General features: G+C 42.9%; 1 protein-coding gene across 7 annotated transcripts in view; it reads left to right on the forward strand.

Moving 5' to 3' along the window:
• LOC126548191 (uncharacterized) overlaps positions 1–19,888 on the forward strand; it is a 159,225-nt gene that overhangs the window by 60,725 nt on the left and 78,612 nt on the right. For all 7 annotated transcript variants that reach the window (XM_055063106.1, XM_055063107.1, XM_055063102.1 and 4 more), the window contains 2 exons: positions 6,160–6,339; positions 13,721–13,974. In XM_055063106.1, the coding sequence (XP_054919081.1) occupies positions 6,160–6,339; positions 13,721–13,974 (434 nt within the window). The remainder of the gene's footprint in view (positions 1–6,159; positions 6,340–13,720; positions 13,975–19,888) is intronic.

A 19,888-nucleotide genomic window follows, 5' to 3' on the forward strand; every position in this document is an offset into this window, starting at 1 on the left:
GCTTACAAAAGCTCTGTTTTCATCATGAATGAAGAATTCGTTGCTGCAGGAGCCTAATCGTCCAGTCTAGCTCGACTTAATATTTGCCTTTAGTGTCCCTTTAAAGTGCCGCTAGTAACATGCCTTAAAGCTAAGTTTATGACGCCTGTCAAGACCAGTGTTCAAATCAAAACTCTGCACGGAAGTCCGGAAGAAGTGAGAGTATCAATCACCTTCAAATCAAACTTTGAATTTGCACTGTCATGTTCCATGAGAATGTTGCACACTACACTGTTGTACTTTAGGAACTGAATGAGCATTGAACTGTGGAGTATGTGTGTTTTGGTAAATTCAGCGCAGCCAAGCAATAACCACTGGGTATTGTGATTCTTGACCAACTCTGACCTGTTACCGTAAGCATCGCTCTGTCATTTGGTACTTTCCTTCACTGCCTTATACCCCTGACACACGGGCAAAACTAAAGTCCTTTCCAGTAAACCCCTTTTGCTACTCTGAAGGACCCTTTGCAGAAAGGAGTTGCGCCGATGACACACGGCACCGCACTGAACTTCTTTAGGTAGTTCCTCAGATGAACGCCGCAAGAAAAATAGCGCTGGCTGTTAAAGCCACAAGAGAGAAAACATTCTTAAAAAGCTGCGTATTTAATTACACTTAGCTACGGTAGAACCTAAAGATTATTTTTTTCATTGTAGATGGCTAATAATGCTTATAGTCGTTTATTTTATTCGCGTTTTTGCGTTGTTGGCAGTCATTTAACTTGGTCCAGCAACTATGTGCAGCCGGTGTTTTGCTGTGCGTGCTGTTTATTCTGGTGATGCCCACGTTTCTACCGTCCTTTTTCACGTCTTTGTCGTCCCTTCCTTTGTGCGCGCAGGCGTAACGCGTTTTATTCAATATGTTATTCCAACAACTGTGGTTTCTTCTGGGTATTTCCTGCGGGCGCTGATTGTGCAGTCTCCATCTCGCGACGTGAACACACCACATGCGCGCAGCAAACAACGACGACACTGCCGGAATTCAACATGGCGGCACTAGCGACGTTATGCGAACGTTTGAGAGTATAGCTGGAGGAAATCTTCACTATTCGACAAATTGTATTACCGCTAATAATTAAAACATTTTCGCAAGGTAAAAAAAATACTTATAGGCACCGTAGTTGTGTGGCAGGTTTCCTTCTATTGACGAGTTGTGCACGCTGTGTGCGAGAGTAACTCCTTTTCCGCTCGAAAAGTAGTTGCGCGATCTCCTTTCCCGAAAAGGAACTTTGCCGTAAAGGAGATACTCCTTTGTCGTGTGTCACTGCACTTGAACGCCTTTCCGGTAGATGTCCCCTTACCTAAAGGACTTTAGAGTGCCCGTGTGTCAGGGGTATTAGAGGCACTCGCACCCCTTTCTGCTTTTGTTAGCTAGCGGAGGTAGGCAAGGGGCACTCAAGTGATAAATTGGGCTGTTGGGTCTCTTGCCTGCACATTGCACACGGTACACCTTCTTAAACTACACTTTCCAGAAATACACTGGCTACTGAAAAACACGAACTTCAAGAACTCTGAGGTTCAGTGTGCACACAGCAGTGGCAGACTTGATGCTAGTACATATTAAAAAAGCTTCTGCAGGCATAAAGTCAACGTGGCACACCAACAAGCACCATCTTGGAATGCATCATGTAACCGCGCAAACAACAAAGGACAAAGTAGGAAACACACAGGACAGGTGCGGAACTTTCAACTGACCTGTTGAAGTTCCGCACCTGTCCTGTGTGTTTCCTTCTTTGTCCTTTGTTGTTTGCGCGGTTACATGATGCATTCCAATATCGACCACCAACTAGCCCGCCTATCCCTGTTAAATAAGCACCATCTACATGCATGTGGAACGCATGCACAAGCTGTGATAAGTGAAGGACAGCAGAGACATATGAGAGTTTGTGATGAATCCTCCTGCCCATTGCTTGTCACTTGGCTGGCACTGTATATGTACTGAAAGCTACACACTCCACTGATAGCATCTGGTTCTGACTGTGTACGCTCAAGCTAGCATTTATTGAACTAGAAATGGAAACCTATTGCTTTGTGTGTGTGACTGTTGTAATTTGTAGCAAGGCTTTAAAGGCAGTATACCAAGAGCACTATGAACTCCTTAAACCCTTAGGTGTTTTGTTATTTTGACCACAAATGACCTTTTTTGCTTTCTTTTAATGATTGTGTTTCAAACTTCACTCCATCTAAAACCCATCTAAAGCTTTTTCAGCTAATTTCGTTGATGTCTTAAGTGTTAGAACCTCATTTTATCTCTTCACTATGCAATATATATGCGTACTTGTCATTGCCACAAATGATGCTTTATTTTACTTTGTTTCAAAATCAACTATTCTGCGAAGCACAATCTTTTATCGAAGCAGCTGCTCTTTTGCATGCGCCACTCACTTGCGAGCTGTCATGGCAGATGCCATCATTGTTAAGCTTGTCCAAAACACTTTGACCAAAAGTGACCTTATTTTGCTTCCTTATTGTGAAAGATTTTCAAACTTCTCTTTTTCTTAAAATCTTCTAAAGCATTTTCCACCACTTCATGCTTTACATGTGCAAACCTAATTCACCTCCTTACTGAACAGTGTACTGGGTGTTTTATTTTAACGTTAACAATTTTTTTAGACATCGCCTATGGCATGTAGCATGAATAGACCTATTGAGCTGGATTACTCGAAGCGGACATTACTTCCACTAAAAATCAGTGTGCTATATTGTATAACCAACAAAATATTAAACTTTTTGACTAATTACTTCAGCACACATATTGCAACACACGAATTGGAGCCAGTGATTTCACAAGGCACATTCACCTAGAGCGAACTTTGAAACTAACACCAGTTCTGAGATAACCGCAGTAAAACTGGGGTATAAATGCACTGTTCCACATACTTAAAAAAAAAAAGTCTTTCATGCATTGAAGCTAAAAAATTACTGGAACACCAATGCATTTCATGGGAAGTTTTGCAAACGCATATCTCAAAACTGGTGTCAGTCTCAGAATTTGTTCCAAGCGAACATGACTTACGAAGTCACCGACTATAATTAATAAATCGCAGTATGTGCCGTAATGTAATTAGTTTAAAAGTAATTAGCAAAATATTTCGTTAGTGAAATATTCGCTTTGATTTCTTGTGCAACTGCAGTCTCGTTACAATGGACCATGATAATCCAACAAAAATGTCTGTTTTATCCGAAGTCCATAATATCCGAAACGCCTCACTTCCGAAACTTTGGTCGCAATGTGTAAAAACATTATTGCAAAGAGCGAGTGACGAATGTCCAAAGTAAAAAAGCGAAAAAGTTACAGTTTACTTGAGAGGCGAAGCATCGATTGCGATAGTAAACTAGTAGACAGCTATGCGAAGTAAGGATAGTAGTTTATCGGCTGTATAAAGTTGTAAACATTTGCTTACTAACTAAATTAACAAGCACGATGTCACGCGCGTACAGGTAAGCATGAACACATCTCGCTCGATGACCATGGAAAGTTGCTGTCGAAACTTTGGAGTGAGGAAGCACGGTAGCAGCAGCGAGCGAATTCACCTTCATGCTGTCTCGCTCCAACGCGAACTAAACGTCGAAAGCACAGCACATACGAAGCTACTGGCACTCGGCATACTTTGTCTGCATTGCAGATCGCTTTCAAGATATGGCGCCAGTGGGGGCATGCACTTTGTCCACATAGATCGCTTTCAAGATATGGCACCCACGCAGCTGCGCCACGAGCAGCAGCTGTGCCACGAGCAGCAGCTGCCAGAGTACAACCCCCCTCTTCCTCACTTCCTCCTTGTGCCTCGCGCGCAAAAGAAGACGGCGCACTTCCGCCCTGCCTTCCTCCCTCGCGTGCGCTATATTGAACCACGATCATTGCCTGACCTTCGCAAGTTGGTTGCCAGCCCGTGTCGACACAGCAAAAGTCCGTTTATACAGCCGATTTTGACAAAAATTTACGCTAATTTTGTTTGCTGTAGCCGATAGTCCATTGCGCAGTCCTTTAAAAGCGAACTTCGTTGCATTAATAGGTAGCACAAACTAAAGTTGAAATATGGTTCATTATATCCAAAAGTTTGTTGTACCTGGGTCTGTCGTAATGAGCGGAGACTGTTGTCTATTTTTGAGAGTAATTTAGCTCAAGAAGTACAATTATGCTGCATACCATGACTGAATTTTAAAAATTCTGTTAATAAAGTACAACACCCCATAAATGTATTTTTCATTGCCATAAACGATTTGGAAAATTCCAGGAAAATGCAATGCTTTAAAATGAACTATTCTGCAAAGCAAAGTTCTGATCAAAAACTTTTCACCTATTCTTTCACTGCTAAGGCAGGTCACAAAGTTGCTGAGGCAAATCACGAAGTGTGGTCACAAACATTCAAGAATGATAAAACGGTGAACAAAGCTTTGCTACAGGCCTCGTGCCAGCTCCTGCTTTCCTTTCAGAAGCTCCTGCCAAAAGGCTCGGCCAAGGAGCGCGATTTTGAAAATGCAACTTTTGAGCACTGACAAAGTGCTGCCATCTACGAGTAGAATAAAAACTAAGTGGGCGCGCTCCGTTCATCCAGATCATTTTAAAAACAGGAATACTGCTGTGGACGAGCTGAGTTTGTCCGTAGCACAGTTTACCAGGATCATATTGATGCGCTAGGCTTGTCCAGAGTGCTTAAGGGGTTGAGACGTATAGGTAAATAACACTTCTGTATTACACGAGCTCTTGCTCGTGTTAATTGCTTATCAGAAAAGGAGTACTACATTGCTTTTTAAAGGGCCTCTTACGAGGCCCCATAGCAAATTTTAGTTATACACTGGAAGTTGTTACATGCTCTTGAAGGAGCATTCAGCTGCAAAAATTTTTCAAATTGGTTCATTAATAGCCGAGATAGAAATATTTCAGTGCCGCTAACCCGTGATTTCAGGAGGCAAGCGCTGCTGCCAAGAGAGACACTCTCTCCACTTACCTCGTCTAGCCTCTGCAAGCGAAATTCCTTCTGAGCGTTCTCCCATACCAGAGCTCGAGGATTGTGTGACGCATACGTCACGGGCCCCGCCTTCATTTTTTTTCCCCCTCACTTTTTGCTGCGCATCACACTTCCACTCACAGTGTCACGCGTGAGCTGTTGTGTTTGTCATGTTTCGCGTAGCGCACGATTGTGCGCGCTGTACACGAGAATACCTGACTAGCATTATAAGTCAATGCTACACAAACACTGAGGCAGACACAAGGGGATCACGGAGCAGGATCGCCCACGAGAACATGGTGGAAAATTATATAGTTTCAGTGTCAGTGTGCACAAATGCACGACGTGGGAACAAGCAGATGAAACGGAAGTACATCTATCTTGCTCCGGTGCGAAGTAAAACAAATACATGCAAGCATTCAGTTTGTGTGTTTTATTATTTCTCTAAACCTTAATTCGTCTATCGATGCAACAGATTGCACAAAAAAGTGATAGGGCCTTGAATAATTCTCGAAGTTACGAGTCACTAAGAGCAACATCACAGCAATGACACATGTACGTAGGTGCACTAGCACATATAAGTCATCCCTCCGACTCGGAGCGCGGCAACCATGAGGAGAAGGGCAAACAGCATTCAGTTTGGAATTTCAGCTCTTTCCAGGGTGTGTAGCAATGTAATAATTGGCAGACACGATCGTTAGCGCGCATTGTATGCACAGCGCTTTTCAGGTCAAAATGGCCAAACCTGGTGAGAGGCCCTTTAAAGGAACCAAAGGCGAAACCTGGCAATCTTAGTGAACTTTTTCACCTCAAAACACAAGTACAAAAAATACTTTGTAATTTGTGACATTACATTGACATACCAGCATTAGCCGAGGTCTTGGTGCAAAATTTAAAAATGACAAGTTCTGTATTCATTCACTTGAGAAATAATGGTACCTTTTGTTGGAAAATGAGTTAAAGTATTGTTTGAAAGGAATACCAGTCTAAACTGATATTATGTTGCTCTTTTATGTCCCTTTAAATTTCTGCTTTCTAAAAAAAAAAAAAAAAATTGCTTTACATGTGCCTTTTGGAGTGTCATTTTTGAACTGACCATGTGTTTTTATTTAGATCTTGTATTTTGTTGTTGACAATGCTTATGGACATTATGTGGTGATTATACACTGTTTCAGTTGAGCTGTGCAGCCGCCTCAAGAAAGTGCCTGGTACTTGATTCGACCCTTCGCTCAGCACGAGAGAGGAACCGACATGTTGTGAGAACATTAGATTCAGAGGTTGAGTCTCTCAAAGAGGAGTTGAGCGCGGCAAAAGCTGAACTGGAAACAACCAAGGTAGAATTTGAAAACTACAAGGTGAGATGAAAAGTTGAATTAGAGTTATAGTTTTTGTATCAAAGCGAAAAATCCTGGCAAGAATATGTGGCACAATAACTATGTACATATTCATCATATTCTCTGGAAAACTGAATACAAGTAGTAAAAGGTATGTTAAACTGTAGTCAGAAGCAGTAATCCATTTTATTAGCATGCTGACTGGGAAACTCAATAATGAAAGTTGAAATTGAGAAATGGAAAGAAAATGGGAGATGGAAATTAGGTGAGGAGAAAATATCATTAGGAAATATTTAATTGTTAGAAAAATAATAGATAAGAAACTGGATAGGCATTTGCATTTGCTGTGCAAACTACAGTGTTTGGCTCAGTGACAGCAGTTTTTGTGTGACTGTTCCTAGTGCAATTCCATAGCACTGACATTGTACTTACTTTAATGCACCATAGCCCCTAATGTCATTGCATCCTGCAATCTGCTGTGGCAGCTTGGTGGCTGAGCACGAGATTATGGGTACCATTCTCAGCCATAGCAGTTGTGTTCCATTTCACTGGTGTCGGAATGCAAAAATGCTCATATACTTAAAAGGACCACTGACAGCAAAATTTCCTTTTTTTTTCTTTTATGCTTTAATAAGTTGGTCTGTGTCTGATAATCGCAGTATGAAACTGAATGCACATATATGGTAAATAATTAAAGATTACATAGGTTAATTATCACTTTTAACGTCACTCTAACATGTGCTCCCCAAAACTTAAGAAACAAGCGTCGCACCATGGCAGTCGCATCAGACTGAACAAGCGGCCTCACGAACAAGTTACTTTGAGGAGTACACTTGTTGAATTGCCAGTTGCAGAATTCATCTGTTTGTCGCAAACGTGTCAAGCTGAAACCCCCATGACAGCAATTTTGTGCAAGACAGTGACGAGCAACGATGTCTAACGACAAAACGGTTCGCTGCATGAATGGATCACTCATTCATGTGGCTTGATCACTAGGTTATGGAAATAGTGCCAAGCCGGAACAGGATGTACATCAGTAACAGACTACCGGCTGTCACATAGAATGAGCAAACGACTGAATTTTGATATGTCCAGGAATATAAAAACCTACTGCAAGACCTTCAAAAATAATTTATGCTGCTCTGTATAGCAAAACAATTTAACTTAAATTATTGGAGCATGTGTCACACCAGTTTTGGCGCATAGTTTATGCCTGCCAACATACCGGCAACACTGGGGAGATGTCGCTCAATGTCGTTGCGTGCAAGGGGTTCGACTTGTAGGCAACAAGGGAACACAACAGCCATCTCCACCGCGTCGCTTGTCGCTGTTGTGCACAAGATCGCTTGCAGGGGTTTATACATTAAATCTTATTCAATTTGGGCCCTGTAGAGCAGTGGGTTGAAAATCGACCTCACTGCACGTAGCAATGAAGATGAAAATATGTGCATTAACCACCACAAAATGAAGCAAGTGCAGAGGCAACAACAAAATGAAGCTGGCAAATTTGACTGCTTCTCTTTGGTGTCCACTGTATTCCTGCCATTGTTGCAAGCAAAGTTGACCAATCGTCAGTGTCCCGCATGATCTGCAGTGGTGGTGTAGTGGGTTTGGTGTTGCACTGCTAAGTCTTGGGACACGGGATCAAATTCTGGCCACGGTAGCTGCATTTCGGTGGTGTAAAAATGTAAAAATGCCCGTGTACCATGTATGGGTGCACATTAAAGAACTTCGGGGTCAAAATTAACCTGGAGTCCCCCACTACGGCGTGCCTCATAATCATATTGTGATTTTGGCATGTAAAGCCCGAGATGATTTTTTAAAAGTGTTTTACATATGGAAACAAATGATATGGTTGCTGTGGTGCCACATCTTTCGCTGTGCTCGATACTGCTGCACTGCCACTGCTAAGTCATCATACCAGCTTGTTTGACTACTGATGCATAGAATGATTTCGCGTGCCATCTTTTTGTATGACACGCGCCTGACTGACTTGCATACGATGATTCAGTACTCATAGGATGGGCGGCATCTCTGGCTAGATTCAGCGTCTCTGCATGTATGTAGGCTTGGAAAACTTTGTATCATTGTCGGGAAGTACAAAGCAATTGTCTTTACACAGCGCTTGGTGGTTTTACACGAACATTGTCAATACAGTAAAGCATCATTAATTTGACCCTCGTTAATTACAAAAATTGGATAATTCGCACTTGGCCTCTGGTCCCGGCAGGTGTATACATTATTTAACGCGATAAAATTCAGGTAATTCTGACGTATTTGGCTGCACATTAGTTCATTCGGACAACTCGAACTTCGGTCAGCACGGAGCATCGCAAGTGAGCAGAAATGGCGTTAGCGTCCATCAAAACGAAGCGGCGAAGTCTGCATCACCATAGTCATCAGTGGAAATTGTATGTGAATGACAGCAACACCAGAATGCTTCATGCCCATTTGTGCCTTTGAAACGTTCATTCTTGCATTTACCACCAGGCATAGCGCTGCACTGTCTGCATGCCTTTATGACTGTGTAGTCACCATTCATGATCCGCAGTGGTTGCGGCAGACAGTAGTTCCATTTTTACTCAGTGCAATGCTGTCGAGGATGAAGGGCACCGTCTACATTGCAGTGGGCAGCGACACTGGCGAAAAAATTGATCTGGATGTGCGTGTGGTAGTGAAAAGCGTGTCTCAGATGAAGATGCGCGCCGCAGCTACGCTGTGAAGAAAGTCACGAGGCCTTCGCCGCTGCGAACACTAATCAGTCACGAGTGCAGCTTCCACACTGCTTTTGGGCAAAATAGAAGCAAGATTTGCTGATTCATTCAGCAAATAAAAGCATGTTGATGTAGTAAGCATCTGTTAATTGTTTTTGATACCCTTGATAATTCGACATTCGGTTAATTTGGACATTTTTTTTTTTTGGTCCAGTGAAATCCGAAATAATGAGGTTTTACTCTAAAAGCCTGTCGCCGTGAGTGACAAACAGCTCACAATGACATGCCGTCCACTGGCATACAGTTTTTATGACAGCCACCGATTTAGCCAGTAGACCTACCTGAATTGTGATAAAGAGCTGCTGCTAGTAGGCAGCAACACATGGTGGTGAGAAAGGCCAGTGTGGCTCGACAGCATATTCAACACGAGAATTTTGAACTGCTGTGCTGAAAGGGTGCTGAACCCAGTGGATATGCTCATTGTACAACGGTCGGTATGTTTTGGTTTCGGAGACGAATCTAGTTTGCTATATTCATTAGCAAGACAATTTTACTTTGTTAAAACAAGGTTTTAAATGTGGATCTCTATGGGGATTTCAAGGGGAATTTGACTTCATTATATTCATCATTTTTTTTATTATTTATTTATTTCAGAATACTGCAGGCCATTGCTTGGCCCAAGCAGGAATGAATTTACATTGTTACATAACCAAAAGAATAAAATTTATACAATGTTAGCAGCACACATATATCAAAAGAATAAACCAAAAGAATAAAATTGTACAATATTAGCAGCATACGGATACCAAAAGAATAAAATTATACAATATTAGCAGCACAAGGATACAAAACATACATATCAGGTAAGGAGACGATGTAACGCATCAGAAAAATTTTGTGAGGAAAAAACAGATGCCGGTAACGAATTCCAATCTTCTACTGTTCTTGGGAAAAAACTGTACTTAAAGCTGTTAGTTTTGGCGAAGATGGGAGCAAGTGAATGCTCATGAACGCTCCGAGTCCTTCTCACTAGAGGACGCTTAATGCACTCTGGAAGCTGGAGCTTATTTTTTCCTGTTAAACTATTGTTCAAGAATACCAATCTATTAATCTTTCTGCGGGTTTCTAGTGTATGAATGTTATTTGAGATCATTAACTGCGAAGGAGAGTCTTCCCTTTTGTATTTTCCGTATATAAACCTAACCGCTTTCCTATTGACTTTTTCAAGGGTCATTATATCTTTTTTTGTGTATGGGTCCCACACTACTGAAGCATATTCAAGTAAAGACCGCACACAAGTTTCGTAAGCCAATTTTTTTATGTGTGCAGGGGCAGTTTTTAGCTTTCTTCGTAAAACCCATAGCTTTCGAAATGCAGATGTAGAAATATTAGTAATGTGAGCCGACCATTTTAACTTATTGTCGAGTGTTATGCCTAAATATTTATATTTGTCAACTTCCAAAATCAGGTTGCCGCGAAGAAAGTAAGGAAGCAAAATGGGAGACTTCTTTCTAGTTATACGTAAGAGAACAGTTTTTTCACTATTAAGTTCCATAGCCCATTTCAGACACCATTCTTCAATAGCAAAAACTGCTTTTTGAACAGAGATGTGGTCATGTTCAGATGAAATTTGTTTAAACACAACACAGTCGTCTGCAAACAACTTAACAGAGACATCTTTAGGAACAACCGCAACTAAATCATTTACATATATTAAAAATAACAAAGGTCCTAGCACACTTCCCTGAGGAACTCCTGAATGAACATTAACAACACTAGAAGCGGTCTTATTAATTTCCACATATTGCCGTCTGTCTGTAAGGTAGTCTTGAATCCATCGAATAATAAAAAATGGTATACCCATACATTCCATCTTATAGAGAAGTTTGCCATGTGGCACCTTATCGAAGGCCTTGCTAAAATCAAAGAAAACCACGTCCGTTTGCCCGGACATATCAAGCACCCGCGCAAATTCATGTACAGACAAAACAGTCTGAGTAACTGTGGATAACCCCTGCCGAAACCCGTGCTGATTATCCGACAAAAGATTATGATCGCTCAGGAACTTTCGCAGGTGTCGTCATAACGAGGTTTGAGTGTATTTCAAGTGATAAACAAACTGTAGTCCATTAATGCGGAAGGTTCGGCTAGTTGGTGATTAATCATCATACCTTGCTGGTGAAGCAGTGCACGGACATAAACACGCTGAAGACACACAAGAAAAGCAGCGAGTGTCGTCTTTTCCTGTGTGTCTTCACCATGTCCGTGTCAGTGCGCTGCTTCACCAGCAAGGTATTATAATGTAGTTCATTTTTATTACTCCGCGAGCGGTAATAGACATTAATGCGCCACGGCTGTGAGGATGGACCGGCAAACTGCCGACCTGGCGCTGGCACTGGCTTTGTTGCAGTTCTCACACAGTCTGCACGATTTGGCTATTCACAAGTGGCGTCCGATCCAATGCCACATCCTGTTGAAACTTAGCAATCAGTTGGTTGCAGTAGTTGTTACAAGTCAGGTGCTGGAGTGGTTGCCGGATCAGTGTGTCTCTTGTGAGAAATTGACCAGCCCAACATGGAATCGAGCAAGCACTGTCCCATTAGGCTACATGCAAGTATCCTGATCTGTGACATCGACAATAGTCAGAGCTGGCAAAGCAGCCACTGAACGCTATTGATGACAATGTTGTGAGGCATGTCAACTCAGATCAGCCACTCAGCTGACTTTAACCTTATCAGGGTCAACCTTTTTCGCCATATGCGACCGTCCAGGGTTGATTTTTTTTATTGCAGATTCGAATTCTCCTGAGGGACCTATTTCGAAAAAAATTTACTGTAATTTTTCTAGGGTGACCGCAAAGTGAGAAAAAAATATTTTGCATTGGTATATATGTACTCTATTAATGAATAACAACAATAAAAAAAAAGAACATAAACTTATAAGAATGGAAAATTTGATGCATTGTTATACTAGTTCAAGGCTTAAAATATGCACACATGAGAATATTTCACTAGTCTCGAATGTTCCTGCTCTTACAGTAATATTTACGTCCATAGTGTAATCGAACTGCGTAGGTGAGCGCATTCAAGAAAACTGTGGTTGTGTGTCTGTCAAAAAAAGCAAAACGTGTGACAAACCTCTGCTAATCTTCATCTTATCGCCAACCGGAGACAGTTAGATATTGCGAGTCTCCCCCCCCCAAAAAAAAAAAAAATAAAGCAGAGTAAAGGAAACGCATGCATGGCAGCATCCTTCCTATGCTCACCTCTGTGAGCACTAAACGAGTGAGAAACAGGCAGTTGCCCTTTGAGTGATTATTAACGAGATAGCCATCAGTTTTGCGAGCGCAAGAAGCTGAAGCCGCCCGCGGAACAAAACCCAAACCGCCGCCCGCCTGTGCACGCGCCAATGGCCAATGCGCAAGCGGCAGTATATAGACGCGCCGGAGCAAACTAGCTCTAAAACAAACCATGCAACGAAAACGGAGAGGGGGGCTGCAAGAAAATAATTCCCTGTATTCTCCAATAGTAGCAGCACATGCCAGGAAAGAAAAATAAGGAAATTGGTGTGCTTTTTAAATGTACAGACGGTGCCGTAAATATACGGCATTGACCATTTTGGTCTCGTTGGCGGCGCCGTATATTTAAAGTCATTGACCCTCAAAGAGTTAACCATATTAAAATATGTTCAAGGCTATGTTCATCATTGAAGGAGCCCTGAAACACATTTTGAACATAGCAAGAAAATGTTGCCGATCTGTTGTAGAGGCTGCTCTGAACATGTGAGCCCAATATTACTGCACTGCATGCAGCAGGGAACCTACAATCTACTGTCAAACACAGCGAAAAATTGCTTGCTATCGCTTCCACAGTCTTGTCATGCGGCATCATTGAAAGCAGCTGGTCCACCAACGCTAATGACTGATTTCGTTATCATGAGAGCATTAATACATAATTGTTAATTTTTAACTGCATAAAGAAAAAGTACATATGTCTGTGATCTCAAAAAGACAGAAAAAGCATTTCATCTTTGCACTGCGAATAGCTGCATCTGCTGCGTGTGGCCGCCGAAATGGCAGCGGAGGGCTACGTAGCTTAGTTTATCGCTGCAGCCACCATGGGGTGCTGCGATGAATTCTTTCACCACTGCAACACTCGACTTTTGGCTGGGGCATTCCCCTCTTGGCTTTTCTGCTGTGTAGCTGCGAGTGCGTTAGCGGAGACGAAAAGAGAGAGAAAGCCAGACATTAGTGTGAAAACTGCACTTATAGTTGAAAGATTTCAAACAATTTTTTTGGCATGAGATTCATGGGACGACGTGCTTTAATAGTGAGGCACTTCTATGATTAGTTTTAAAAGTGTTTCAGGGCTCCCTTAAGGTCAGATATTGTTTTGTGGCTGCTGCGAGGCATCTAATTTAGCCAAAATGTGCAAAACACAGAAAGCATGTATTAAAAAATGCTGAAATTTTGTCGATCATCAGGTTATGATTAAGTCCCAACAGTCACTTTACGGTGTGATGCTCAGTTTATGCTTACCATGCGTGGTGTGCATTGTAGGCCAAACACCGGAAGGCAGGGCCTGTTCACTTTGTGCTGTGTGTTATTTCTCTCTTGGGCACTGACCTGCCAACTGGTTAGGAAACGGGTGGTGGATGTGCATTGGGCCACTATTATTGCAACGTTGCAGGTGCGAGTTCACTCGGTGCTGAAGCAGCAGAAGGAAAACACAGCTGGCACATATAGGAAGGAGCTGTCAGACGCGCAGGAGAAGTTCCAGGCTACAATAAAGCAGATGAACGAGCAAATGAATGAGCTGAAAGCGCAACTGGTTATATCACAAGCTGAGGTCAAGGCAAGCCAGGACGAGTACGACCGGGTGGCCCAGCAACATCAGTCCGTTGTCTTGGAGCTCGATAAACGCGACCATCAGTGGAAATGCAGGTCAGCATTGGCCTCCCACCTTCTTTAGCCTTAGTGAAACACTGCCTTTGCATCTCAGACGTACATTGGGGAAAAAAATTATATATATTTATACGAGTAGAGTGTCGGCAAACATATTCAAGTGAAACAGTTACACAATGTTCATACAGACAAAAAAAAGCAGTAGCACCTGCCGTGGTTGCTTAGTGGTATGGTGTTGGGCTGCTAAGCACGAGGTCACGGAATCGAATCCTGGCCAGGCCAGCCGCATTTCTATGTGGGCAAAATGCGAAAACACCTGTGCACCTTTTATTTAGGTGCATGTCAAAGAGCCCCAGGTGATACAAATTTCCGGAGTCCTTCACTACGGCATGTCTCGTAATCAGATCGTGGTCTTGGCACATAAAACCCCATAATTAAATTTAATTAAAAAGGGCAATCACATAGATATTGAGCAAAGGGCAGTGTGATGATGTATAGTAGCAGTGTTTCCATAGTAAAGAAATATATAGGAGGGAAAGGGGCATGTGGGCATTCATTTAGACATGGACAGAACCCCAAAAATGGTTGTCCGTAGAATCGAGCATGCAAATCTCTAGTATGATAGGGATTGTTAATAAAATAACTTTTTGGTGTTATTAGCGGCTATTGTATGCTTGTTTTGAGAAGAGTGCTGAGGTGTGTAATGCAAGAAAATTACTCCTGGTGGCTTCACCTAGAATTTAGTACTTGATGACCAGATTAAATTTAATTTGGAATATAGTTTGAATTTATATTTGTGTCAAAAGGTAAGACTAAGGTAAAAGTAACTGGAAAGCTGTGCAAACTTTTAATGAAATCTCAGTAGATGGCACAACATGTTCATTCTAAAGTAACAAATTTTTAGTTTTTTTTTTTTTAGTTCACTGCTTGTCACTGCTGCATTTTTTTTCACCAGGCCCTTTGAGCTGTTTCCTTTAGCTGTGGCTCAGCTCCTCTTTTGGTGGCTACAGTTGGAAATTGAAAAGGAGAAAGCAAGAGACTTAACAATGCGTGGCGACGAACATAATAGCATTACTTTAGGTGGTAGACTAACATGTGTACTTATGTACTTGTGTGACTGATTTCTAATCGTACAGCGTTTGTGCAACTTCTCATTTTGATAATGTTATTTCATTGGATGCTGATATGTTTTTATATGGCAAAAACTTAGTGGTAATTTAGTCTCTGCGAAATGTCAATTGACTTGAACTTGGCAGACTTTGCAACAGCATACATAGAAGGGCATCACTCAACACACAGTTGGCTAATTCCTTTTGATGTCTTCAAAGTGATACGAAATGGGACATGGTGGCAACTGATTATTCAGACACTGACAGTTTGGACATGCTCAATTCAGGCAGCTTCGCGGCGCCACCACTTGCCCTATAGACGTAATATGTTGGAGCAGCCAAAATTTCGGACACATTACAGCATGTTTGACAATTTGAACTCTGCTTGCATGACCATAACCACATTCTACTTCAGCCACTGAGTGATGAGTGGAGCTGGCATGCCTTTTTTGGGGAGATATACAGTCGAACACACTTATAACAATACCAGTTTTAACAATATATCGGGTATAACTATGAGAAGCTGCTGCACCGTCAACGTTTGTATGTTTTTTGTATGGTGAAATAACCTGCTTACTAAAATGCCCCGATGCCGCATTATCGGTTATAACAATGAAGTCTGGCTGCTGGGTGTCCGAGCCAAAAGGTAGTGAAATGCAAAATCCTTTGAAGCGAAAAAAAAAAAAGAAGAAAAGAAATTTGAGCCGCTGCACGATGGGCCGCTGCTTCAACAGCCGTCTCCATGCCCCTCTCTCCCATTGCCCTTCCACCCCTCGCCCATAGCTCTAAGCTGCCTCACCCTCTGAAACATGAATGCGCCGGGCCAACTGTGCTGCTTGCAGATTGCTCGCATGTTGCTCGCTGGCTCCTCATTCAGCGAAGTTCTGCAACCAGGTTAATTGCTTACATTTGTCTTTGTTGGTTGCATCGAAATCGTTCTTGGCCACGCGATTTCTCAACGTTTGACTCGCCGCTGAAACAGAATGGCTGATGCGCTTGCTGATCATTGGCAATGCATGATGTTGGCGGTGAAAAGAAAGCCTAAGTGCTTCTAATCGATGAGGTGATCGTCGTGAACGTGCTTGCATCTGATAGCCACGGCGACAACGGCAGCAATGATGTGTTGGGGCAGGCTGCCTCAACGTTGTCCTCACAGGAGGCCTGGCAGATGATTCAGTCCCTCCGGCGCTTCGTTTTCGCGAGAAACCTTTCGCTGCGCTACATAGAGCACTTGAATGCCTTGGAGAAGGATGTCGGCAAGCTTTGCGTAAAATGCAAGGCTGACGGACATAGTGTTTTCTCATGTAAGCCAGTGAGAAGTACGAGGCGAGATGTTTGTGGCGATCTCGCCTCAGCGTTTCTTCTGGATTTCTCAAGCTGACAGGCTGCCGTGGCAGCCTTCTCCCAATTTTTAAAAGGCCCCTTTTGGGGCCACCAAAGCAATGCCTTGGCGGTGCTCGCATATCGCTTGCCACCAGTGACCCCTCTTTGCAGTTGTTATAGCAGTGCTATTCTTTAACACCGACAGCCACATCTTGCTAATGCAATCGGAGCGCCCAGGAAACAGTTAAACGAGTGAACACAATCAGCAGCCGGATGGAGGTAGGTGGTGGGGAGGAGCACTGGCCTCACGACCATTATAGTTTTTTCACATCAGATCTTCCATGCCCCTATTTAGATTTTTTTATGCAACCCGGTTACAGCAATTATCGGTTACAGTCAAACCCTACTATATCGAACCCATATATATCAAATTATTCTGTATATTGAACAATTTATGCACACGGTATAGTTATAATCAGTATATATATATAGGAAAAATTACGCATACATAGAACAAAAATAGCTGCAACTCTTGATATATTGAACATCAAGCGGCGCAAAGGTGCCCCCAGAAGTTGGCTTTCCCTTCAATGGCAGGGAAACCCGGCAGCAATGCTCCACCCAACCGCTCTCCCTTCTGTGACCGCGCCGCGTTGGGCGAGTCATCGAGACCCCCCTGCAAAAAATTATCCTGGCCCTCCCGCAGCGCTTACTGAGGCAGCCAATTAGAGGCTCTTGTGCCCTCGTGGTGCAAGATGCCGCAAGTGCGAGTTGTCTCGCTGCTTTTCTGGTTCATTGTGTTTGCGCTTTGTGGGACTTCTCCCGCAGTGTTGCCATAATGAAGTGGCAGAATTTGCCTTTCGCCGTGAAGCTCGAAATCCTAAATTGAGTCGAACGCAGTGAGAAGTCGGATGTCACCGCAGCGTGCAAGATTCCGAGGAGCACTCTCAGCACCATCTTGAAAGAATAAGGGGAAGATTAGGGCTAAAGCGGACAAACTTGCGACCCGGTGCCCGTGGCGCCCGACGCGTACGCACGGCCGTGTACAAGTGGTTCATCCAAAATTGCTTCAGACATGCCGGCTTCCGTGTGCCTGGTGGTGACTGAAAATTCTGATGAGTGCGACGAAGCAGTTGCCGGTGTTCCCGAGCTGTCAGTATTTCCGGAAGTCGTTGACGAATCAACGGTCGGTGAGTTTGTAAGTGCGGAGGATGGTGTCGCGACCACGGGTGAGCCCGAAAACGAACACTACATTGCAGACATTGTACCGAGTACAGGTGAAAGTGGGTACAATGAGGAAAGCAATGACTATCCTTTGCCCATATCCTCCAAGGTGATTGGTGCACTCGCACTAGTCTGGCACTTTTGCGTGAATGTGGAAGTTTGCGGCCTCAGGTGCTCCGACCCTGTAGACAATGTGGAGAAGTGCGTGCGTCGTAGGCTGTGAAATTGCCCAAGCAGAAGAAAACACAGGACTATGTAATGCGAAGCTAAGCTAGTTTCATCAATAAAGTGATTTTATAAATGGTATGTGCTTTTATGATGTTCAATTCTCTAGCAAGCTTATATATTGAATTATGCCCTATATCGAACGGATAGCCATTTTTTTGTGAGTTCGATATAGCCTGGTTCGACTGTATAACAATGGAATTTTCATGCCCACTTGAATACTATTGTTATAAGTAGGTTCGACTGTATGTCAGCAGCACTCCCTCAAAACGAAAAGTAAGCAAATCCTACTTGGTCCCGTAAATGCTGACTGCTTCCAAACCATGAGGCAAGCTAGTGTTGTTTCTGAGTTATTTGTGGAATGAAGTCTCTTAATTTATGGCGAACTCAATATTTAAGATTCCCAAATATTTGAACTATTAAGTTGTCCTCACCGAGTCGAAAATTGGCAAAATTATATATATTTTTTTTTCATTCCATGTTGGTGTAGAGCATTTATTTTTGCTTGATTGGAACCCTGTGTCACCTTTGATTAATTTACCTCTTGCTCTCTAATCATTATGAACATATCGTGAAGTGTTTCCTTTTTTTTTTTTCATTTTCTCAAAACATTTCTGGTGGTGTCAGAATTTTAAAGGGACACAAAATGCAAATATTAAGTCAAGCTTAGGTGATCGATTAATGCTCGGCAATGTCTAAGGCATCGTTATTATTGAAAACAAAGCTTTAGTAAGAATAGAAATTGAAGTAAATGTAGGACATGATTTGAGACTCTACTGGGACATCCTAGTACTAGCCCAATGACATGGCAACACCTCATGCAACTTGTACTCAACCACTGCTAATAAAAAGGTCCTTGCATTGCATTATAACACAGAAGAAAATGATACTTGTCTGCTTCTATTTGATTCTTAGAAAAAAAGGACTATGTTACCCTTGACGACTCAATGTGTGGTCAAAAGGTTGTTTTTTGCTAGACTCCATTCCGGCCACGCCCTCATGTTTTGCTAGTTTCTGTATTACGTAGTGCTGCGCTGGTTTTTCTTGCTCGCAAAGCTCATAATAAAAAGGTAACCACATGCATGTGAAATTCAAGCGACAAGCGTCGAGGTAGACAGATCCTGTCATACTGTTGTCTTGAAAAAAGAAAGTAGCTACAAACTTTCATTGTCTGAATCAATACAATTGTATGCCCATAAATAAATCTCACGACGTGCTGCAATGCCAATGTTTTAACCAGAGCGTACTAGATCAAGCTTAAATGTTTTGTTATTGCCAGTAAAAATTCATTCCATGCTGTCAGCAGTAAATGATGTGGCACCATCTGACAGCTACAAATCAAAACACTTTCATGACTTCATGGCCTACGAGACTGTGGTGTGCATGCGATCTTGAATGATATATAGTCAGTGTGATATGAGATTGAAGCGAAGGCTGAGTTTACCATTTATTTCCTGCTGTCAGGAGGAGAGCAAGTAGCAAGAGTGAATTTGGATTGAGGCAGGCACACTGGTTGCTCTCGTGTCGCTTTTGAGTGCTAACAGCAGAAACTGGCATGTCTATGTGATGTCTTTGGATGCTGTTGGCTGTGTCCTTGCTGTGCTTTTGTGTGCTGTGTTTTTGTGTTTTACAGAAAAAGAAACCCCGCAGGGGCGTCTGCGTGAGCAGGCGTTTGGTGTGTTGCGACACCACGTACCCGAGCACACGAGGGTTGGACCCTCCCGCGTGTAGCCGTGCGCGGCTTAGCCGTGTGCGGGGAAAAGGGGATTCTTGGGGTTGAGCCAATGCCGGGTGTTGGACCTTTACGGCCCCTCGGAGGCGGCAACATACCCCTTTGGCCTTGGCTTCACATAGACGGCACCCCCGGACTGACCTACCCGGGGGAAATCGGCAGTCGCCTTTTCCTGTCCTCCTCTCCAATCTTCGTCTTTCTCTCTCGTCTTTTTGATCTTTCCTGTCTTCTCATCACTTCTCCTCACTTCCTAGATTCCCGGCGGCAAGGGTTAACCTTGTGTAGCTAGCCAGCCTTGGTTATGCTGTATTTGGTTATAGCAGCGATGTACGGCTGGCGT

The sequence above is a fragment of the Dermacentor andersoni genome, chromosome 1, assembly GCF_023375885.2.
Source record: "Dermacentor andersoni chromosome 1, qqDerAnde1_hic_scaffold, whole genome shotgun sequence".
Taxonomy (NCBI): Eukaryota; Metazoa; Arthropoda; class Arachnida; order Ixodida; family Ixodidae; genus Dermacentor; species Dermacentor andersoni.